Below are 25,144 nucleotides of genomic sequence, written 5' to 3' on the forward strand. Positions count from 1 at the left end.
GTGCCTCTGTTCCATACCACTTTTGCTGAATCTCATGCTGGAACACTTGTGCAATTCTGCTCTCCTTTGTTCCCGACAGTCTTGTTGCAGTCCTGCCCTTCTGGAGAGCTCTTCCTCGACAGTACTTAGTTCACTGATTGTGCTGCCCACATGGCAGGCTATGTGTTGCCCATGTGGCAGCCCCCTTTCTTTGGTTTTCTCTCTGAGCCCATGTGGAAGCCACATCAACCCCTAAGTCCACCTCCCCCCCAGTCTCCTTATATGGGGTCTTACAGATGGGGAGGTGACTTCTCCGACGCCTCCTCTCACCGACATATCTTGGCCGGATCCAAGTTTGCCGATGAAGGTGCTCCATGAAACCCATATCCACGAGTGTCTCTTGCTCCTCTAGGTTGGTCCCACATAAGCAAACCATCCCGGTACACGAGTCCTTCCTTGGTTGCCCAAATGGCACCACCTGCTTTAGTCATGTTTTTGCCTTCGATCTCGAGCAATCCAGTCTCCAACTGTCCCCCTCATAATGAGTGAACAGCTTGGAGTCCTCCAGGCACCATGCTCCTAGGATCTGTTTCAACCCGTCTTTCCTCTAGCAAGATCCGCAACTAAACAACCATCTCGAGAAATGATATCCCAAGAATATCTTCAGATCACCTGGACCATAAGCTCCCAATGAGCTCTCAAGCAAGTACTCTTTTGGCTTCAGTCATGATCACCTTCTAGCAATTTGCTTCAGAGATTTGAAGAAGCATCCACACTTCCCCTTCTATCTTCCAAGAAGGCATACACCTTTCAATCTTGCATTTCTTGTGACACATGAATAGCAGATTCTTCCCATAGCATGCTGTAAAGGCTCAAATCAATCACATAAAGTACATACCCGAAAGTCGTCCTGCTTGTGTGCTTGCTCTGAAAGCAAACCATGTACCTCATGGAGGCACATTCAATTGCCTTATGTAGTCGTCTTCTAAACCAGAGCATCCATTTGACCTTGAAACCCAAGGGCACTCCATGGAATCCTCCCTTATGTAAATATTATCAGCCAAGCATGCGGAAGAGTTCAAGCACTCAATGCTTCTTTTTTTTTTTTGCGCAAAAAGTAGTGCTAGTTATATTACTTGAAAATGAGAGTACAAGAGGGCTTAAAGGGCAGCGGGCTGCAATCTCAAAATGGATACAGCCTGAGGAGCCAAAATGCTAATTACAAGCCTCTTAGGGCATAATCATCGGAGAGTGGACAACCAGCCACGGTGGGGGGGCGTAATGCCACTGAAGACTCTGAGCAGAGTGCTAGAAGAACAGCTTCCGGTGGTCCCAGTCGTGAAGGAAGCGCCGTCTCTTTTCCTTCCCTGCCCGGGACTCCCCCTGAATCTGATCCCACTGACCCTTGAGCGTGTGAATGATCGTGCTCCAAATGTCTGCTAGGATTTGGGTAGCAGAAGAAGCTTGATCTCCTACGATCTGTGCGCATCTGGAAGTCCATATATGCCAGCCTGCAATGCTCCCCATGATCTCCCAAATTGGGTGCCGAGTCTGTCACGATCTGTGACGTATTCCTTTCTCTATTTCTAGACTTATGGATGGTTTGATGAATGGACACTTGTGGAAGGGTATGCCCTTTCGATGGGACACTTCCTAAGAGGCACAACTCTTGCCCTTTCGACGGGACACTTCCTAATGAGGCACAACCCTTCACAAGAGACATCCTATTGAAGAGACATTCCTATTGTAATGTACCCTCTCATCAAGGGTCACACCCTTCACAAGGGGTACACACCTCTTCATGCACACACCCTTTGGAGTACACACCCTTTCATGTGTGACTCTTCACTCTCTATATAAGAGAGGCCCAATTGTATGGATGACACACTACATCTACCCTATAGATATTCAAGCAATACAATTATTCCTTGTTCTCTGCTATCTCAGTCTCCTTTCTGTTCCTTAGTACATTTCTAAATATAGTAAATCTAGGATTTCTTACAGTGGTATCAGAGCAAAATTCGCTCCTGCTTGTAGGAAATGCCCCCCACCTTCTAGCGCCGATCTGATACATCTCTTCCGCTAGAAGGATATTCCGTGCACATTGTGCATGGAAGAGATGGAGAGGATGAGCGTAAAATTTTTAAACGCCTACCCGGCCTAAAGTCATCCTGGCCTCTCCATCTCCCTCACATCACAAGTTGATGTGAATGGACACGACAAAAATCGTGTCTTTTCAGGTGCTTGGGCTGTCCCAAAACCAAGGGACGCACCTTTTCCACCATGGGACACACCTTTTGGTGACGAGTCTCGACTCCTCACTCATGGGACATACCCCATCGTGGACAAAAGGACATACCTATTCATGCAGGGTCACACCCCTTTTGACAATAGGGACATACCCCTTCATGAAAAGGTGCACCTATTCCAAGGGTCACACCCCTTCGAATAGGCACACCTTTTAGGCCCCAAGTACCTACAAAAGGGTACCTAGAGGGGTAAAAAGGGAAAAAAAAATAAACCCATCCCCTACCCCTAGGATTACCCTAGCTACCTAGGGTTAACTAAACCCCCCATTTAATTTTTGGGGCAACTAACCCATTAGGCAGCCCCAACGAAAAGTCGCCTCTTCTCCAACAAAAAACTGCACGTACGGATTGTCGTACCACCTGCGTCAGCCCGTACGGCCAGCCATCACCTCGCCGTACAGCCCTGCACAGCCTGGTCGTACAGCCCTGCGCAAGCCCTCGTCATTCTTCCTGCGCAGCCTGCGCCGTACCATTCGCCAGTCTGCCGTACAGTCTGCGCAAGCCTGCCGTACAGCCTGCGCCAGACCTGCAGCCAGCCGTTGCCTCTGCCGTACAGCCTGCGCAAGTCCTGCAGCCTGCCACAGCCCTGCGCCATTCTGTACGACCAGCCCTGCACACAAATCCTTGGCCTTGCCAGCCCCCCCCCCTCCTGCGCAGTCCTTGACCCGCCAGGTTCTTTCGCTCCTGCCTTTCCTGCGCAGTCCAGCCCTGGGCAATGCTCCGTGCCTTGCCATTGACAGCCTGCAGCCCCTTGTTTCGCCATTTTTGGCCCTGCCAAATCAGCACTAGTTGAAGTTCTCGCGCGATGAAGACAGCCTGTTGACAGCCCGGACCAGACAAGTATCGATCGCTCCTCGCAAACCATTGCACCATGGATCTCCGGACACCGATCTGCATCCTTCTTCTACGCAACAACTTGGCAGATTAAATTATTGCCAGGTGGAGTCTTTCCAATCTGCTTTTAAGGATTCTTTTCCTTTTAACAAATTACAGCAAATGAAAGAATCCACCTTAAAGCATGGAAGCCCCTGGTAATTCACCCGGCATTTCAAGGACACCTCAGGCATCAGCTACCACACAATATCGTGTTCAAATTGCACAGCCAGCCCATTTCGGAGCCTTTGCATCTTGGGTCTTCTGTGTCACGTGCCCTCCTAGTGACTTGGACCACATCCTCTACCTTCTGCGTGAGGCACCTCAGTTACATTACTTCCTCAACACAGTACAGGTTGTGTTCCACGAGACACGAAGATACCCCGAACACGATATTCCTCAAGAGTTTGCTGTCCATTTTTGGAGAGAATTTTACCCCTCACCTTCGGCATCTCCAGGGTACTCTCCACCTTTTTCAGCTCCCAGATATCCTCCTCTACAGGTTGTACCTTCTCCAAGTCAGTATTTACACTCTGAAGGCACTCCCTCTCCTGGATATCCTCCACTTCCGACAGCAGCTCCTTATCCCTTTTCAGATCCGTGGACTCTGCTACCTACCCCTGTCCTCTCACGAGCGGTAACACCACTTTCAGCATCACCAGTGTTACCTCAGAGAGGACCTCCCTTACCAGATTTCCACGGGTGGTTCCATCCTGCCTCGCCTGCCCCCTCCAACATGAGCAACCTCAGGGAGCAGCCCGAATCTTCTTCCAGGAATGGTACAAACTAGAGCGCAAGTTCGCGCTTTTCTCAGAAGGATCTCTGATATGTCGCACCGCTCGCGTGAAGCCTCTCCAGAGATCAAAGAATCAAGTCCAAAAAAGACCCCTGAAGTCAACGTACAAGGCGAATCACTATTGCAACTTCAAATATCCCAGCTTCAGGACAACATCTCCGACTTGGTTCAGAAAGTTCAACAACTTCAAGATTCTCGAAGTACCGCACATACAGAGGATGACGTGACGCAACCAGACGACTATGCGGACTCATTCCCACCAGAGGTAGAAAACACTGAACTACGTGCCCTCTACCGTTTACTTCAAGCTTCCAAAACTAAAAGACTTGACGTCAAACTTCCGGAAGCCTACACTGGTCAACGCAATCGCCGAACAGTTGACCAATGGCGCGCGAAAATGCGCATGTATTTTGATACTGTTGCCCTCACTGAAGGCAAAAAGATCGCCTTGGCAGCCTCCCTCCTGAAGGATACAGCATTTCTATGGTGGCAAAGACGCTTAAAGGACGGAAAAAGTGTGTTAACATGGGAACGTTTTGAACACGTGCTCCGTAAGCAGTTTATACCTGCCAATGCGGACTTCCAAGCACGTTCAAAACTCCGACAGTTGGAGCAAACGGGTTCCCTGTCTTCCTACATCTCTCAGTTCACCACATTGGTGCTGGAGATTGATGGTTTAACTGAGGATGATCGCCTTCATGCTTTCATCTCAGGCCTAAATCCCTCGTTACGCATTGATGTTCTTAAAGCAAACATCACCACCACAGATGGCGCTATTGCTTACGCAGAGCGCATTACAGATTTCCAAAATACAGGGAAGCAGAGTGCTAATCGCACACAGAACTCTCCTATGGCCAAAGGTGCTCGCCCTCAAGATAACACCAGGTTTCGAAAAAACTTCGGTAATCAAGGTCAGCGACAGTCTCAAGATCCCCAGAAGCCTCAAAAATCATTTGCTGGTTTCCAACAGAAGCACTCTCCCAAGGATCGCGCTTCTTCTTCTTCACAAAGTCATTACCGACATTCCCAACATAAAGGTGCGGCCACTGACAAGAAGAACAGCTCCAGCATAAAAGGACTTTGTACCATCTGTACAGGCGACCATAGATGGTTCGATTGTCCCGAGCGCCCAAAGCAAAATTCCAATATGGAACCTAGCACTTCCCTAAGAGAAGATGCTACCCCAGCACAAGACAAGAAAGGCAAAGCTGCTCGAATGGCGAATACCATCCACCTGAGCCTTGCCAGCAACCCCGAACCTTCCCTGGCCACTCAAGTACTTTGTGTTCAAGGATCGATTCGTGGAACAACGGTCACCATCCTCATCGACAGTGGCTGTTCTCATAATTTCCTAGCCAGTTCTGTGGTCGATAAACTTTGGTTGACCACCAGTCCTAGTCTCATGGACTATCAGATTGAACTCGCAAATGGAACAACTTTCTTGTGCAACACCAGGATTAAAAACTTGTCTTTTCGCATCCAACATTATACGGACAAGTTGAACTTCGACATCATGCCTCTTTCTCGGTACGATGTCATACTCGGACAATAGTGGCTCTACGACTATGATCCATCAATCAGTTTTCGCAGCATACTATCCAGTTTGTCCACCAGGGAAAACTTATTAAGCTAACTGGTTCTAGGGACTCTCCTTCAACCCCAGTTGCCTCTGCCCTACAAGTAAAGAAGTGGGTTCGTAAACGTCAAGTAAAGACTTCACTTCTGTTGGTTACAGCAGTAGAGGAGACACCAACAAAGGATCCTCCTGAATACCTCAACCAACCTTTTTTCCAGCCCTACCTGGATATTTTTCCACAGAAATTGCCAAAGCAGTTACCACCTCGATGACCAGTGGATCACCCAATCGAACTTATTCCCGGCAGTAATCCACCGTCGAAACCTCCTTATCGGGTTTCTTACACTCAAAATGAAGAAATCCAAAGACAAGTCACCGAACTACTCGACAAAGGTCACATTCGGCCCAGTCGCAGCCCTTTCGGATCTCCTGTACTACTTGTGAAAAAAAAGAATAAGTCAATGCACCTCTGCATCGACTACCGAGCCCTCAACAAGCTCACTATCAAAAACAAGTATCCATTGCCTCGCATCGATGAAATCTTCAATCAACTTCTACATGCAACACAATTCTCAAAGATTGATCTTCGTTCAGGTTATCATCAAATTCGCATACGAGAAGGTGATGAATACAAGACAGCTTTTCGAACAAAATATGGACACTATGAATGTTTGGTCATGCCTTTTGGGTTAAACAATGCCCCGGCCACATTCATGACATTAATGAACGACATCTTCAGGCCTTTCCTCGATAAGTTCGATGACATCCTCATTTTCAGGAGATCCCTACATGAGCACAAACAACATCTTCACCAAGTTTTTGAAGTTCTCCGCGCAAATTCTCTCTACATCAACATTGAGAAGAGTGAGTTCTTCAAGACCCAACTTGAATATTTGGGACATGTTATTTCAGCTCAAGGTATCTCTGTGGATCCCTAGAAGGTCGAGGTAATCCGAAACTGGCCTACTCCTAAGAATGTTCATGATGTCCGCTCTTTTCTCGGATTGGCAAACTTCTACCATACAAAGGTCTATCAGTTTTCCGAAATCGCAGCTCCTATGTCCGAATTATTGAAAAGCATAGCACTTTTTCAGTGGCTTCCCGAAACAGAGTATAGTTTCCAACAACTCAAGCAAGCACTCACTACCACACCAGTTATGGCTATTGCTGACCCAAACCTTCCGTTTGAGGTCATGACCGACGCTTCCGACATCGCGACAGGAGCAGTCTTGATGCAAGAAGGCAGAGTTATTGCTTTTGACAGCCATAAACATTCTGATATCCAAACCCGATATCCGGGTTATGATAAGGAGTTTCTTGCTGTTGTACATGCTTATCGCTCATAGAAACATTATCTCATGGGAGGCGACTCTGTGGTCAAAATAGACCATCACTCTTTAAAGTATATCTTTACTCAGCCAGTCATGAACGCTCGACAAGCACGCTGGGTTGAGTTTCTGGCCAACTTTCACATGACCATTGAGTACATACCAAGACTACACAATGTAGTTGCAGATGCTCTCAGCAGGTTACCTCTAGCATCAGCCATGGTTACAACCGTATTTGACGAAGGGTGATACAACAGCTATGGCTGATACAACCCAAACTGACGAAACAGCTTTGACTTTATTTCCACGACGGAAATTAACTCTCCAAAGGCTCTCCCTCACTCTCTCTCTCTGAACATACACTAGGGCCCAGGACAAATTGTCGGGCTGGACCCCCCCGAAGGTCTTTATTCATTTCAGAAAATCTATTACAGAAGTTCAGCCTCAAGCTGTCTTGTAAGTCTCTCTCTCAAACATGAAAAGAATTCTTCTTTTTACAAGAGCTTCAAGCCCCATTCAAATTGGCAACATGCCACTTGTCTAAAATCTAGACTAAAACCTATTACAAGCCTCCAAGGGCCATTCTGGAGTCTTCAAAGCTCTCGGTCACACGAACCGCTTCCTGGATGCTTGTCAGGCTCCCATTTCGCTTAGGAAAAATAATCCTTCCTAGTACCTGCAACAATTAATTAAAGCGCACCACCATGGTACCCATTAATTGTTAGCGCTTTGCATGCAAATAACACACTGTGGACTAATCCTAGTCACGGTGGGCGTCCCCACTGAACACATGTGCACATCTAAACAAATATATATACAAATAAATATATATATATTTTCTCTGGTTGACCGGAGTCAACACTCTTGATTATAATTAAAGAGCTTTGACTAAGGGTCAAGGCGCCTTAATTATAGCCAAGTCTCTCCAACCGGAGTTGGCACATCTTGGTTAACCGGGGTTAACCCTCGTGGCGCATGCCAAGTCTTGTTGACCGAAGTCAACACTCTCTGACCGCAGTCAGGTTTACTTGACTAGAGTCAAGTATCTTTGACCGTAGTCAATCCTTTGACCATTAAAATAACTCTTTGACCGTAATTAACACATATAAAACTCTTTAATTATGATCAAATAAATGGTCAACTGTACTTTGACCTAGGATATTTACATTGTGGTGACATCCCCTCGGCTTCTATTCAGTTGACCTCAACTGAAAAGCTTCCTTGTAAACATCCAAAAGCTGTGGATGATCGGATAACATGTCTTCGTCCATCCACTTGGCATCTAATGCCGTATAATTCTTGAATTTTACAAGATACCTGCAAAATTCCTTACCCTGAGGGCCTTTACGTACAGTATGGTACACAATTTGCTCTGGCTGAAGGACTTCCTCCAGCTCATCCACTTCTGGTGGATCTTCTGATACTGGTTTCGTAGGCTCTGGTCCCTGAAATTTCTTTAGAAGACTCACATGGAATGCATTGTGAATCCTCCAATGCTCTGGCAATGCTAATCTGTATGCAACCTCATTTATTCTCTCTGTAACCCTGAAAGGGCCATAATATCTGGGAGATAACTTTGCATACACTTTCTGTTTGCCTTTAAACTTGCGGAGCCTAGCTTTTTCAAACCTCAAAAGTATCCAGTCCCCTTCCTTGAGATCTAGCTGTCTCCTATGTTTATCTGCAGCCCTTTTATGTTTCTCTTGAGACCTTTCAATTGCTGTCCGGACTTGGCTGTAAGCTGTCTGGAGGTCTCTTACAAACTGATCAGCTGCAAATATTTCATCTTTAGTCCTCAATATAGGTGGCAAAATCACCTTCCCATATATGACTTCAAAAGGGGCTTTCCCTGTAGAGCTATGTACTGTATTATTGTAAGCAAACTCTACTAAGGGTAGGTACTTTTCCCAGTCTGAACTCTGGTCACCCACGTAGCATTTTAGCATATCCAAAATGGTAGAATTTGCTACTTCACTTTGACCATCTGTCTGGGGATGGAAAGAAGAAGAAAAATTCAGATTCGTCCCCATGTTATCAAATAAAGCTCTCCAGAATAGACTGGTCATTCTGGGATCTCGATCACTAACAATGGACTTAGGCATACCATGATGTTTAAAGATGTGTGCCATGAACAGCTTAGCCATATGATCTGCCTTTATGGTTTTGCGAACCGGAATGAAATGAGCTTGCTTGCTGAATCTATCAATGATAGTCCAAATCCCATCATTCCCTGACTTTGATCTCGGCAAATCAAAAATAAAGTCCATTGTAATATTTTCCCATGGTGCCTGAGGCACGGGAAGAGGCATAAGTAGGCCAGGTGCCTTCTGTCTATCATACTTCATTTTCTGACACGTAAGGCATTCAGTAACAAACTGATGTATATCTTTCCGCATTCCTGGCCAAAAGAAATACCTCTCTAGTGCTAGAGTTGTTGCTGTAATTCCTCTGTGTCCAGCATAGGGAGGTGCATGGCATTCCCCCAAAATCTTTTTCCTCATCTCCTGGGTGATGCATAGGCAATCATCTTTCATTAAATACCCATCTTTCAGGGAATAGTGACTGGTAGATTGTCCTTCTTGCATCTGCTGTAAAATTTCACCAAAATCAGAATCATGAGCATATTGTTCCCTCATGCCTTCCAGGTCCTGATGATATGCAATAGTTACATTATTGACCTGGGGTCTTCGGGACAAGGCATCTGCCACTCTGTTCCGAATTCCTGGGGTATGGACAATCTGAAAATGATACATTGACAGCATGTTTGCCCATTTCATATGCTTCTCTGAAAGCTTGGTCTGAGTCAAAAAGTATTTCAGACTTTGGTGATCTGTTTTGACAGTAAAATCTGCACCCAAAAGATTCCATGTATGGATGGCATGAATTACAGCCAATAACTCTTTCTCATAGATTCCTAAATATCTTTCCGCATCCCGAAGTCGTCTGCTTTCATAGGCTACTACATGACCATTCTGATGCAATGCAGCCCCAACACATTCTCCACAAGCATCGCAATCCACATCAAAAGACTGATACAGATCCGGAACTACCAAAATAGGCTCTGTAGTCAACTTTTCCTTGAGTGTATTGAATGCTTTCTTCTGTGATAATCCCCATGTGAAGGCTGCATTTTTCTTAGTGAGGTCATGTAATGGAGCTGCGATATCAGCAAAATGTCTGATAAACCTTCTGTAGTAAGAACACAAGCCTAAGAAACTTCGAACTTCATGCACAGTTTTCAGCTCTGGCCATTCCTGAATGGCACGGATCTTCGCTGGATCCATTTGTATCCCATTCTTGGATATTATATGCCCCAGATAGTGGATTTCTTCCAAGAAGAACTCACTTTTCTTGCTGTTTGCATAGAGCTGATGATTTCTCAGCTCTTGAAACACTATAGCAAGATGTTCTCTGTGCTCTTCCTCTGTCTTAGAAAAAACTAAGATGTCATCAAAGAAAGTACCCGTAAAATGCCTGTACTTCCGGAAGATGCGATCCATCATTCTATTGAATGTGGCTGGAGCATTTGTCAACCCAAAAGGCATCACTAAGTATTCATACAACCCGAATGTAGTGCGGAATGCTGTCTTGTGCACATCCTGAGGCTGTATCCTCACTTGGTGGTAGCCACTCTTTAAGTCTATCCTGCTGAAAACTGAAGCTCCATTTAGCTGATCCAAGACATCATCAATACGCGGAATAGGGAATCTATTCTTGATGGTCATTTTGTTCAGTGCGCGATAATCGACGCACATACGGAATGAACCATCTTTCTTCTGTACTAACAGTACAGGGGAACAAAAAGGAGACGAGCTGGGCTGAATCAACCCTTTGGACAGCAAGTCCTGTACCTGAGCCATAATCTCCTCTCTCTGAGTCGCACTGACTCTATAAGGGGGTCTGTTTGGTGGCTCACTACCAGGCATTAACTCTATCTGATGATCTTCTGGTCTCTCTGGGGGTAACTCCCCTGGCAAAACATCAGAAAAGCAATCTTTAAAGTTTACAAGAAACTGGAACTTATCTTTGTCTGCATCATTCATTTCAGCATGCATATCATTCTCTTTTTCTTTTACAAACACCATGTACGCAGAAATTGCAGACTTTATTGCTTTACCGCATGAAACATCAGATACAATGGGGATAGTGTCCCCTTTATTCCTGGCAATTACACGCTGATTTTTCCCCCTATGTACAAATTCCAGCACTCTTTCAGGAAGAGTCAACTTCACTGCCTTGCGGTGAAACCAAGGCATCCCCAAAACTACATCATAATGTTTCAGTGGAGAAATGGATTAGGCATAGCTTCTGCTGGAAACAAATGCTGAGCCCTGGGATCCCTTTTAAGATTTTCCAGCTCTTGTATACGAGTGCGTACCATTTGTTCAAATTCTTGTTGAGTTTGTGGCACATTCCTCTGTCTTGGATGCACATCCCTATCTTGAGAATCCCACTGGATAGGTGATTGATCCATATTCTGAGATCTGCAGATTTTTTTTTTTCTCACACTGTGCAAGTAACTAATGCACACTACCTTTGCTTTTCCAACAGAAAAGGTACCTCAACAAGAGGTGTTTTGCATTCACAATCTATGCCAGTACTGGCTGTCAGTTTAAGGCATATACCCACACAGTTGCCAAAGCATTATCAACTATATTGCCCTTTTCTGGCTGCTGCAGATGGTTTCAAAAGGCATCTGTTTTTCCCTCTTTTTACTGCTCAAAGGCATGCATACTCCTTTTTCTGCAAATCTCTGTTTTCTCTGCTTTTCTCTGGTTTTCTGCTACTTTTCTGACAGTAAAAGTCTGACAGGCAGGAGAAAATTGATAGCCAAAACTGTCTCTGCAACTGTCTCTTTTTTTTTTTTTTTTTTGGAACAGTAACTGGATAAAGTAACGGGCTGGTTACACTAACCAGATCAGTTCTGTTCTGGTCTGGTTACATTGACAGACTAGTTAGTCTGTAACTTGGCCACTAACTTAACCAAATTGGTTAACTGCACCAGTCCAGTCTGGTTAGGCTGTCCTCTGACCAAATCCCTAACCAGGGTCAGCTAACTGCAGTTAGCTTGAACAAGGTCACACTAACCACAGGTCTGCCAGCCTGGCTGCCACGTGTCAGAGTGCCACGTCAGTTCTGAGCTGGATGCCACGTGTATTGCCACGTCATCACCATGCATATGCTGCCACGTCAGCATCCACACGTGTCTGCCACGTCAGCTCTGTGCATGCCACGTGTCTGCCTAGGTGGCACCCTGGCCACGTCAGCACAGCCAAAGGTTTCAAACCTTGGCTATGCAGGAGTCATCGCGCGTCGCGCCTGCATCCTGATCACCTTTGCAGCACCTACGCCCGTGCAGGGGATCGACGAAAGAAAGCCTTCACCCGGTCGCTCCCGTCTGTCCGGCTGCCTTTTTTTTCATTAGTGCTTTTAATAAAGGCATTCCGTCGGTCGTCCGTAAGCGTACAAGTGTTTGTACGGCGATCTCTATGAGCATCTTTGGAAGGCAATACAAATTGCATATGAAGTCTTTCATATTCCCGAAAGAAAACGACATCGCTTTGCCTTTTGCCTAACTAAGCGTCGATGACGACCTTCCCGCCATGTATGCTCTCCGTCAGGCGCATCCTTACATTGTCGCGTTGCAGACTCCAGGCCTCCCAGCTAGCTCCTCTCCTTTGCTAGAATCGTCACAGCCTTGAGAGGCTATGAGCCTACGCTCTGATACCAATACAACCGTATTTGACGAAGGGTGATACAACAGCTATGGCTGATACAACCCAAACTGACGAAACAGCTTTGACTTTATTTCCACGACGGAAATTAACTCTCCAAAGGCTCTCCCTCACTCTCTCTCTCTGAACATACACTAGGGCCCAGGACAAATTGTCGGGCTGGACCCCCCCGAAGGTCTTTATTCATTTCAGAAAATCTATTACAGAAGTTCAGCCTCAAGCTGTCTCGTAAGTCTCTCTCTCAAACATGAAAAGAATTCTTCTTTTTACAAGAGCTTCAAGCCCCATTCAAATTGGCAACATGCCACTTGTCTAAAATCTAGACTAAAACCTATTACAAGCCTCCAAGGGCCATTCTGGAGTCTTCAAAGCTCTCGGTCACACGAACCGCTTCCTGGATGCTTGTCAGGCTCCCATTTCGCTTAGGAAAAATAATCCTTCCTAGTACCTGCAACAATTAATTAAAGCGCACCACCATGGTACCCATTAATTGTTAGCGCTTTGCATGCAAATAACACACTGTGGACTAATCCTAGTCACGGTGGGCGTCCCCACTGAACACATGTGCACATCTAAACAAATATATATACAAATAAATATATATATATTTTCTCTGGTTGACCGGAGTCAACACTCTTGATTATAATTAAAGAGCTTTGACTAAGGGTCAAGGCGCCTTAATTATAGCCAAGTCTCTCCAATCGGAGTTGGCACATCTTGGTTAACCGGGGTTAACCCTCTTGGCGCATGCCAAGTCTTGTTGACCGAAGTCAACACTCTCTGACCGCAGTCAGGTTTACTTGACTAGAGTCAAGTATCTTTGACCGTAGTCAATCCTTTGACCATTAAAATAACTCTTTGACCGTAATTAACACATATAAAACTCTTTAATTATGATCAAATAAATGGTCAACTGTACTTTGACTTAGGATATTTACATTGTGGTGACAATGGTAATCTCTATATTATCTGTGGATGTTCCGAATTCATTCAAAGGAAAGTATTTCAATGATAAAGACTTCGGCACAGCAGTACAAGTTCTTTTAAAAGATCAACCTTCGACTTCCGAACAGAAGATTTTCTCATCCTATTCTTATACGGACGACCTTCTGTATTATCAAGATCGCGTCTGTGTACCACATGACAAGGATGTTCGACGTCTTTTGTTAAAAGAGCATCATGTAGTTCCTTATGCTGCCCATCCAGGCATCAATAAGACTTATCGGTTACTCAGTGCAACATACTACTGGCCTCAGATGAAAAGCGACGTCATCAAAATGGTTACATCTTGCTTATCTTGTCAACAAATGAAAGCAAGCCGACGACTTCCAACAGGACTTCTTCAGCCTCTTCCAGTTCCAACTGAAAGGTGGGAAAGTATTTCCATGGATTTCATTACAACACTACCACGATCTTCCCGAGGTAACACTCAGATTATGGTGATTGTTGATCGCTTGTCCAAAATGGCACACTTTGTTGCTTGCAAAAGCAGTGCATAGGCTCCGGACATAACCAAACTTTTCATACAACACATCTTCCGACACCATGGATTGCCCAAGAATATCATATCCGACAGAGATCCTAAGTTTACCAGTCACTTTTGGATTTCCCTGTTCGAATCTTTGGGTACTACTCTACTGTTCAGTTCAGCCTATCACCCAGAATCAGATGGCCAGACTGAAAGAGTCAACCAAGTTCTGGAAGAAATGCTTCGACATTATGTTCAGTCACGCCTAGCAGCTTGGGAAAAGTATCTACCACTCCTTGAGTTTGCTTATAATAACTCTTTCCATAGTGCTATCAACATGACTCCATTCCAAGCAGCTTATGGACACACTCCGATCGTACCAACGAATTTTGTACTTCAACATCGAGTGGCCCTAGCTGATCAACTGGTTCAAGAAATGCAAGACATTCTACTACAAGTCAGGGATCATATGCGAAAAGCGCAAGAGCGGTATCAACGGTCTGCCAACAAACATAGACGTCACCTGGAATTTAACACTGGTGACATGGTGCTATTATTTGTAGCCCCACATCGCTATAAGACGGTTAAGTCTGTGTTTCCTAAGTTGCGACCAAGATACTATGGACCTTTCCGGATCGTCAAGAAAAATTCACCTTTAAGTTATAAATTGGAATTACCACCATCATGGGGTAAAATCCATCCAACATTTCATATTTCTTGGCTAAAGACGTACATTCCAGGCGATGAAGCAGTTCCTCCTGCAGGTGATTATGTCCCAGAAATCGAAGACGATTATGTTCTCCTTATTCCTGAGCGTATTCTGGACCATCGACAGCGAGAGACTCGACATCGACTCATCACGAAATTCCTTGTTCTTTGCCGACTCCGACGCTACTTGGCAATCTGATGAAGACTTATAGCAATACCCTGACATTTTACAGCAGTATTTTCAGAATTTACAGTGATATTTTCTACATCAGTTCATTATCTCCACTAGGGTCTTCTTTTGAGTGGGAGGGGATGTCACGATCTGTGACGTATTCCTTTCTCTATTTCTAGACTTATGGATGGTTTGATGAATGGACACTTGTGGAAGGGTATGCCCTTTCGACGGGACACTTCCTAATGAGGCACAACCCTTCACAAGAGACATCCTATTGAAGAGACATTCCTATTGTAATGAACCCTCTCATCAAGGGTCACACCCTTCACAAGGGGTACACACCTCTTCATGCACACACCCTTTCATGTGTGACTCTTCACTCTCTATATAAGAGAGGCCCAATTGTATGGATGACACACTACATCTACCCTACAGATATTCAAGCAATACAATTATTCCTTGTTCTCTGCTATCTCAGCCTCCTTTCTGTTCCTTAGCACATTTCTAGATATAGTAAATCTAGGATTTCTTACAGAGTCATCGCTCCTGCATCTGTCTCTGTCAGATGCCAAGGGAAGCTGTCCATGTATGCCCAGGTGGCCTGCGTGATGAAGAAGACTGGATCCTGCCTAGAGAACTCATAAGCCAAGTGATGTCCCATCTCGGTGCTGCACCAGCAAACGGCTCCCCAAGTGATCGGTCCTAGCTCGAGTGCAGCCCTCGCTAAGATCCCCACGACTCCCTTCCAAACTGTCTGCGCATGCGAGCAGCTCCAAAGGCAGTGCTTCAGGGACTCCTCCTCCTGAAAACACATCTGGAAGTGCCCCTCCTGCCCCATCTGCCTCAGCCAGCTGCCAACTGGTAGCCCCTTGTGTGCCACCATCCAAAGAAAGTAAGAGATCTTCCTCGGCCGCCAGCTTGCCCAAAGAGTCTTCCAGAATGTGCGAAGAAAGACCAGAGATATCCCTTGGGCATACCAAAAGCACCCAATGCTTTCCTTTACCTTCATAAAGGTTTTTGACCCCTCTTCTACCCATCTCCCAATATTAGAAAGCCTTACTATTAGCTAGATGTCTAAGCATTTTTTTGCTTAGATGCTGGTCTGTTAGAGCTAAACTGAAATCGTATAGTCTTTACACTCAGCTGTAGCTTGAATAAAGAGAATGTGGACTACTTTTTGATTAGCCTTCTCCTTTAGTGCTAGCCTTTGTCACGGTTGAGTTTGCCCTTCACCTCCGGAGTGCTGGCAGAAACTCAATACGAAGACCTTTGTATAAATGGATGCTCAAGTATGTGTGCGTGTGTGGATTTGTATGTGTGAGAGCATATGTTTATACTATACTCTACACCCATTGTTGGGCGCTGATGACGTGAGTGGGGATGTCAGAGTGGCTAGTCCCTGTTAATGTTGATGGAGTTTATGGTTCTCAACCTTATGATGACTACCATGAGATTGAAATTGCACTATGTTTTGTGTTTTTAGAGGATGAGTTTGGGCATGTTCCTGGATTAAACTAGATATATATTGTATTCCTACAAAGGTATATATAGATATATATACTTACTGTGACTTGTAGGTCTGCATATCTTACCTCGGTAAGACACAAAGATGGCAACAGGAATAGTTCTCCACTGACTACCACATTGGTTGTGTCTGACTCCCTTGATTCTGAGTTGGGCTCCTTTTTGTTCTTTTGATCTGCCTTATTCTTTCAGCAATCCTTTGCAAAATGGTCTGGCGTACCATAGTAGAAGCACTTCTTCTTTTGCTTCCTCTTTTTCTTGTCTTCGTGAGTGCCCTCTTCTTGGACTTGCCACGGTTAGGCTTGCCCTTCCCCTTGCTGGAACCGACTTTGTCTTTTGCCAACAACGCCTCGTCATCTTTGTTATAGAGTTTCTCCCAAGCCTTCTCCTATAGCAATAAGGGGTCCATATCCTCAAAAGTCAAGGGCCTGTCCCTCTCTCCTGTAGTCACACTCGTTACCAAGCCCTTACAACTCTATGGTAGCATCCCAAGTACCAACAAGGCAAACTGGCTTGAGTCCACCTTCTGACCAACTGAGGCCAGTTGGTCTCTTACCACCTTCACCTTTTGAGATGGTCATGGACTGTATCTCCTTCATCCATGCTCATATTGAACAACTGATGACTGAGAGCACATGTTGTCCGTCTCATACTAGTCTTTCAAAGTAGCCCACACCTCGATTGATATTCTACCATCTGAAAATGAGGAATCACCGCATCTGCTGTCATCCCTATGATCAATGCAAGGCCATGGGCATTTTCATCCTCCCATGCTTTGAGCTTGTCTAAATCTACAACAAATTAACTTTACCTGCGTGAACATGAGTCACCCTAGTCCTCGCAAGGGCACAATCCTCTAGACTTGGAAGTAGATTCCCTGAGCTTTGAATCAAGGTCGTCCTTCAGCAAGATCCTTGCCTTTAAGCTTCACCACTTGTTAGCCTTTGGCTGGGCTCTGATACCATGATACAAATAACCACAACAAAGGGTATATGCAGTGGAAGATGCAAATTTCACCTTGTGAAGTTTTCGTCCAAGTTGCAGCCTGCTGGTATTGCGATAATTCTTTCTATCTTAAATGGTGCGTTGCCCTATCAGCTAGATTTAGATTTAGATGCTCGTTTGGGAGAGACTAAAATGAAATCGTTTAGACTTCACAAGCAGTTATAGCTTGAATGAAGAGATTTGGACTACTTTTTTATTAGCCTTCTCCTTTAGTGCTAGCCTTTGTCATGGCTGAGTTTGCCCTTCACCTCCGGAGTGCCGACAGAAACTCAGTACGAAGACTTTGTATAAATGGATGCTCAAGTATGTGTGGGTGTGTGGATTTGTATGTGTGAGAGCATACTTTTATACTATGGTCTACACCCACTGTTGGGCGCTGATGACGTCAGTGGGGATGTCATAGTAGCTAGTCCTTGCTATGCATGATGGACTTTATGGTTTTCAATCTTATGAGTGACTCTCGTGAGATTGAAATGCACTATGTTGTATTTTTAGAGGATGAGTTTGGGAATGTTCCTGGATTCATCTAGGTATATGCAGTGGAAGATAGATATGTGTAGCCGAGGAAACTCACACAGTGGTGTTATAGATGGAATCCAAAACTTATTTACTTAGTGTGCTCACCATACATGTGCAAGCCAGTAAATAGACAATCCTCATAAGAGAGAGAGATAGAACTTACAGTAGATATATTTCCATCCAATGGACACAATACAAAACAAGTGTAGAGTCTCACCAGAGCATGTCCTTTGTCCTCACCAAAATATGCTCTCCTCCTACCTCCGTGGCACTCCCAGATCACTCAGCCTGCATGCTCCCGTCGAGCTTGAGTTGGCTTTGTCACTGTGCCTGCAAACACACCTCCAAGCTATCCCTCTGGGATAGCCACCTATGAGGAAATGAATGCACCTTTGATCCTTGCATCTTGCTGCCCTGGAAGACAGCCCAGGATCCAGTCTCCCTATGGGCTTTGACTGCAGCAAACAGCTCCTCTGGTCCTTCTGGAAGTTGGCCCAAACACCTGCTGTCCTGGTGCTCCAAACTGCTGCTGAAGGGCTGCTCTGATGGATCGATTGTGAGCCCCACATGCCTCCCTTTTATAGGGGCTGGGAGCCCCCAAAATGAACCAAGCCAAGCAGCCCAAAACCACCAACTTTTCTGGTCTGTGGGGCCGACCTGATTGGCTCCAACCACGACCCAAGGTTGGCTGGCTTGGACCAGCCCAACTTGGGCCTGCCTGGCCACGTGGCAGGCAGCCACCGGCTGAGGAGTTTTGGATACAGCTACTTACAAAATTAGAGCTTCTGGAAGGAACCTTAGTGGAAGGGACCGATATGGATCAGCCATTAGGATCACTCTATGCAAGGGTCAACATGAGATTTTACAAGGATATTTGACTAAAACATGAGATTGAAACTCCACTATGTGTTGTGTTTTTAAAGGATGAGTTTGGGCATGTTCCTGGATTCATATATATATCTATATACATATATATACACACATATTAGCATTCATCCTAATTCAGAAGTCTTGCCAGTTTTGCATCCTAGGCGATAGGACTGAAATAGCATAGGGCTGCAAGATTGCATCCAATATTTAATGTTTATTTGTTAAAGCAGTTTTTACAACCAACCAATTCTCTAATTGATGCCTTTTTTAAAAAGAATCAACCACGGCCCACAATATAGACTGAAATACCATAGGGCTGTAAGATTGCATCCAATGTTTAATGTTTCTTTGTTAAAGCAGTTTTTACAACCAACCAATTCCCTAATTGATGCTTTTTCTTTTTAGAATCAACCACCGCCCACAATACTGGGGTGATAATGTAACCATTGTACCATAGTCAAGCACTTTGCACACGAAGCGATTTTGAGAAAACTTTCTTTGCTTTATCAAATCCTCTAAATGTGCTATTTTCATCTACATAATTTTTTGACCTGTCCATGTCTTGATGGATATTCAATTTACTTGGTGCTAGCATGTCTTGCATCTAGATTATGGAATGTGTGGTGTTGGGGACTTTTTGAGGAATTCCAACTATAGTTGGATTAGGTGGATTAAATTCATAATTTAACTCAAAAGGACTTATCCTTATGGATGAATGTCTTCTATCGTTATAGGCAAATTTTGGTAATCATAATCACTTGTTCCATATACTTTGCCTAATCATATGTTCTTAGAATAGTCTCAAAAGTTTGATTGACTCTCTTTGTCTAATTACATGTCTTATGAAGATTCCCTCATTCCAAGAGTAGTGCTAAGTGCATAGAATACTACAGTCTAGAATGGACTAGTAAATTTCATCTCTCTCTCTCATTTATGGATCTCCTTAATACATGTAGATGAAATACGTCACTTATAAATGAATTTGCTACTTGTGGAGTACTAATTGACTTTCTCTCAGAAGGAAGTGAGCCATCTTGTTAAGATGGTCAATGACCACTAAAATGGAATCATATCTCTTGGTGTTGTGGCAGATCGACCATAAAATCCATGGAAGTATCTTCCATGTACTTGATGGTAAGTCCAGTGGCTGCAAGAGGCTAGGGGACTTCACTCGCTCTACTTGACACGAGAACATTGTGTAAAATTTTGGAACTATGTTTCTTCATCCAAAATAAATCATGTTTTTACGTCTTCTCGACACTAGGATGTCTCACACATGGACTATCATGGCACCGTTGTGAATGATCTTCTTCCCTAAGATCATTCCAATAAGGTTTTACAACCTTAATTCTCTTAAGCATACCATCATGTGTGATATATCTTGCACATATATAGCCTCCTCTAGATGTCTGGTCATCAATTACCTCAGGTTCAATCATAGTAGCCTTAGGCCAAATGCTAGAAATACTCATTTACCGTTTGAGGTTGCTTAATATTAGTCATTAGAGCTCTCTCTACAAAACTCATATTATGCGGTATGCATGTGCATCGGCCCTTTTATTTTCCTTTGCTCTTTGGTGCCAAATTTTTGTATGAAGTTCTTGCATGAGTTCTAGCTTCCTAGCTTGGCGGCCACTCAGATTTGGCTATTTACAGATATACCAAGTATCACGGTCTCCAACCATATAAATAATGTCTCCATGCTTTTAAAGCATGAATAACATCGTATGACTTCCAAGTTGGCTAATTTCGTGGAAAGGGAGGAAGCTTCTTGGTTTTGAAGGCAAATGGCCTTTGCCTTTCTACTGCAGTCCGCATGACCACTTGCATCAGTTTCTAGGAGTAGTTTTTATGGATCGACAATCTTTAACAAAGACCTTTATTGATTCTTTCCCCTATCAAAAGGTACTTTTTTTAAGATGAACTTAGTCAATGGTGAAACAATATTCTAATACGTTTTAATGTATGCCTTTTTTGAAGGTATTGAATTACACCCGAACTTAGTCAATGGTGAAACAATATTCTAATACATTTTAATGTATGCCTTTTTTGAAGGTATTGAATTACACCCAAGGTCAATTTTATACTGTTAGAGAGAGAAATTGAACAAATCCTAGGAATGACCACAATTTGTCACATTCGCAGGTGCTGGCTACACTACAATAGTGGCCACCGTTTTTGGATCCACTTCAATCCCATCAAGAGTTATAATGAATACTTAGTATCCTAATATAACATGCGGGGACTTGCTGTGTAGAAAATAGACGAAATGTAGAAAGAAAACTCAAGCATAAGAGACACAAGAGATCTTCCTAACTATAGTGCACTGCTTTATTTATACTGATGGCGTAAATGCCCCGACTACTGTTGTATATGAGTGCCAAATCGGCATACAAAACTGAGCTGATACTAGTCCCCTAACTGCGATTGTGGGAGATGGAACTACGCTGCTGAAACAGAACACCAAACCTTGACCATATGCTGGCTGAAATGTGCTGCTTGAGGCTGGGAACTGAATGCTGAAATGAGGGGTAAGGACCCCCGTTATATAGGGGGCTGTAGGGCCCGACCTGACCAGCCCAAACAGGCCGACGAGCAAGTCAGCTGGTTGGCTGGCTGTTAGGGCTCCTTTTAGCAGCCCTAGCCCCCCTGGTACGGGCCAAAGCTGCCTATAAAAGGCACCTTCCCCAGCCCCTTTCCCTTGTTTGGAGCATGCCTTTGGGGGCCCCAAAAACTTGCAAATATGTTGCCTATGGTGCTGCGATAAACTAAATTCTCATCAAGAAAATGTACTACAGACTTTCCAATGGTAAGCCCGAATGCCATTACCAAAGATTCATAATGACCAAATCTGCTACTAAAAGCTGTCTTCTATACCCATTGTTGGGCACTGATGAAATCAGTGGGGATATTATAGTAGCTAGTCCCTGCTATGGATGATGGAGTCTATGGTTTTCAACCTTATGAGTGAGCATCCAACAGGTCATCAATTTTTGCCATTGGATATCTGTGCTTAATGTCGATATTATTCAAGGTTTGCAGACCCACAGAGAGGCCAGCCAAACAGATCTGGTCAGCTAGAGCAGACGGGCATTCAGCCCTATATAAAAGCCCTCCACTAATGGCAAAAGGAGACAGGTTTGGCATATCAGTCCAGCCACTAGCAGGGTGCTATTCCAGGGCCTAGCAGAGGTGCTTTGGCAGCAGCACGGTGCAGCAAAGGCATCACCAAAGAGTAATGAGGGATACATCTGGCAATAAGACATGAATCCCCTATGAAGACCATTTTATACACTGATGCTTATATCTGTGGTGTTTGGCATGTGTGGGTACATTGGGTTTGGATGATGTCGATGGAGAATGTTGTAGGACCATTGGAGGTCATGGTTGTTAAGGCTTGTGGCTGTTATATCAGTATGATAAAACTGCACTTTGTCTTTCCTGTAAAGGCCGAGTTTAGGTGAGTTTATGTTTCTGTGTCCTCTAGTTATCTCTTGTCATATATGGCCAAAATGTATTATATCTCATTTAAGTATTTACGATGCCAATATCTCTTAGCACTAGGGTAAGAATACTGGAGCTGATGAATTACCTTGTGTCTGTATTTTTTCATATTTTCCTGGCAGTTATTGGTTTTGTAAACATGCCTGATAGCTTACAAGAATGATCACAGAACTTGGCACAAAGACCTGTATATGCTGCGTGGATATGTGACCCGAGCACATGCTCATACAATATGCACCCTTCTGATTAAGTGATAGTCCCTGCTATGCAGTGAGTCAATATTTTTAACCTTCTAGCTGAATACTATGATGCTAATGTGAGAAGTGCAGCAGAAATGAACGGAAGAGAGAGAGAGAGAGAGAGAGAGAGAGAGAGAGAGAGAGAGAGCACGCCTCACACACACACACTGAGAAGGAGAGAAAGGAGAGAGAGGCACAGGAGAACTGCAAGTGATATCTGGAGAAAACCCCGCTACATCTGGGGGAAAACCTCGGAAACTACGGGCTGCTCGAGAGCTTGGAACACACAGCTCAACAACCAAGTGAGGGAACACTAGGGAGTGGATGAACTGCTCCACTACCCTGCTCCTCAGGTGCACAACAGGGCTGGCTCTGCTCCTCAGCCAGGCCCTCCAAGAGACGATCTGCTGCTCCACACAATGCTCTGCTGGAAGAACTGCTCCAGTTCCAGAAGATGAATGAAACACCAAGGAGGGGGGCCTATAAATGGCCCCAGCCTCTCCCTGGTTGGTCAGCAAGAAGGGGAGCCGACCAGCTGCTCTCCCTGGCCAACTTGTATGCAGGGGGACCAACCCCCCTCTGCCCTCTAAAAAGGGCTGGCTGGCAGCCCTACTGCACCTCCTACAGGGACGGCGAGCTCCTGGCACACACCCCTCTATGCCTAGGGGGGCCGACTCAGCAGGCCCTACATGAACCGACCAGGCCTGGTACTCCCCTATAAGGGGCTCACCCCCTCCAGCATACAAAGGCCATGGCCAACATGGCCTGGAGATAGGGCCGACCCATCACCCTATAAGAGGGACTGCTGGGGCCTAGTCTCCTGCCCAAAACACCTGCAGCAGCCTCTCCTCTCTCTAACAGCCCGCCCTCTTCCTTCTCCCTTCTCTAGGATTCTATAGTCTCAACCGTTTTTCTCAGCCCTTGTTGACGGATGGATCTTCTTTGGTTTTTGAGTCAGGCCTTACGAAATTGATTGACGGATCGACCCCCATTCAGTCAATCCTCGACTGCTTCCACCGGCCAAATTCCATCACATATAGATGCACAAGAGCTTCTATTATTTCCCCTTAGATGATCAAAGCATGCGTGTAGTGTCAATGTAGGTCTATCCTCACGGGGGCACACCCACAACAAAAGCCGTCTCTCTGCCTAACCTAACCTCACACTGGGTGGGCACACCCACAAGCACTGGCCCTCTCTCACTAAAGTGACATCAGGAGATGTTCACCTCCAACATCTAAAGCTGCATTTTTCATTTTTGTTACACACTGAATGTGTGCAGGTTCCTGGATTCATCTGCATATAAAATGGAAATAAATTTGATGTTTCTCAGTTTTACAAAGCTTGCCGTTTCGTCATTAATGTCTCAATCTATCAGTTCTTACACATTATTTTGGAAGGTTTTGGGAATGCTTTTGTAGGTTCTGCATCTAAACCCTTGAACTTGATGATTTCTTTTCACAAGTTGGAGACATTTGAATGCATCATACATACTTCCAGAATGATGTTGAGTGTCAGAAATATGTAGCATGCTTATGGTGAATGTGATTGTCCTCCATCAATCTGATTGAATTTCCTTTGAAACCCCTGGTTAAAGGCATGCAACTTTGTTAAACGTGATTTTCTTTTATTAATCTGATTTATTTCCTTTGGAATCAGTGGTAAAAGACATGCAACTTGCACGGCGTCTGCGTGGAAGCACCATCGACAGGCCCTGGTGATCTCTTCGTCTGTTTAGGCTGCAAGCACATGATAGGGTGGCTCATTACATTGTATGATGTGTAATGACTCTCAGAGGTGAAAATCTCAGATTGAGTCACCTTCTTTCCATACATTATTATGTAAGTTGGAAACGGATTTCTTTTTCAGATTGTTGTGAAATGGATAATGGGGGTGCTTAGATGTCCAATCTCAGGTCATTTCCATTCATCTGGATGGTGATATTGGTTCATCTTTACCTCATGTCAATTGAACACACAGCTGAAAATCTTTGTTTTAAGATGAGATGTCTTCCAAAGCATATCCTCAATGTTTCCAATGTATGGTCTTCAAATGCGTTGCACATTTTGCAAGGCTCTGTGTAACCTTTTGGATGCTTTCATGGGGAATTCATCCTCAAGACAAAATTGTAAACATGTGGGCACTTAAAAGTCATCGTGTGCCTGTACCTTACACGAGGCCTTTTTGTCACAATGCTGTTAAAGTACACATTTAGATATGTGTCTTGTTGATGCACTTGCTTTCTGTCACATATGGAATCGGTTCATTATGCTATCTGATACTCACGTCATAGTATATAAAGTTTGGTCACATGAATGCAATCTTGGCTTCTGGAAAATTTCACCCATTGCATATTGCTTCGAAAGCTGTGTTACACACACCCTTTTGGCTTTCAGGACAACTTTATTAGCTTCCTAATCCTATCTTAAGTGAGCAATGTAGGGAAAGCAATATACGAGTCTTGTAAGCATTACAAGCCACTATGAACTGAGAGCTTAGTGCTTTGAAAATGAATCCTTGCACCCTCTTCTTTTTG

The 25,144-nt window shown here is 44.5% G+C and overlaps 1 protein-coding gene across 2 annotated transcripts in view; it reads left to right on the plus strand.

Annotated features, from left to right (window-relative positions):
- The window catches only part of LOC147887018 (uncharacterized), a 28,660-nt gene extending 3,880 nt beyond the window's left edge, over positions 1-24,780 (plus strand). For both annotated transcript variants that reach the window (XM_087394757.1, XM_087394756.1), the window contains exon 5: positions 24,268-24,780. In XM_087394757.1, coding sequence (XP_087250883.1) covers positions 24,268-24,273 — 6 coding nt within the window. In that variant the 3' untranslated portion in view covers positions 24,274-24,780. The remainder of the gene's footprint in view (positions 1-24,267) is intronic.
- Positions 24,781-25,144: the final 364 nt, after the last annotated feature.

Source organism: Dipteris shenzhenensis, chromosome 23 (genome assembly GCF_047967505.1).
Source record: "Dipteris shenzhenensis isolate YYH24624 ecotype China chromosome 23, Dip_SZ_1.0, whole genome shotgun sequence".
Lineage (NCBI taxonomy): Eukaryota > Viridiplantae > Streptophyta > Polypodiopsida > Gleicheniales > Dipteridaceae > Dipteris > Dipteris shenzhenensis.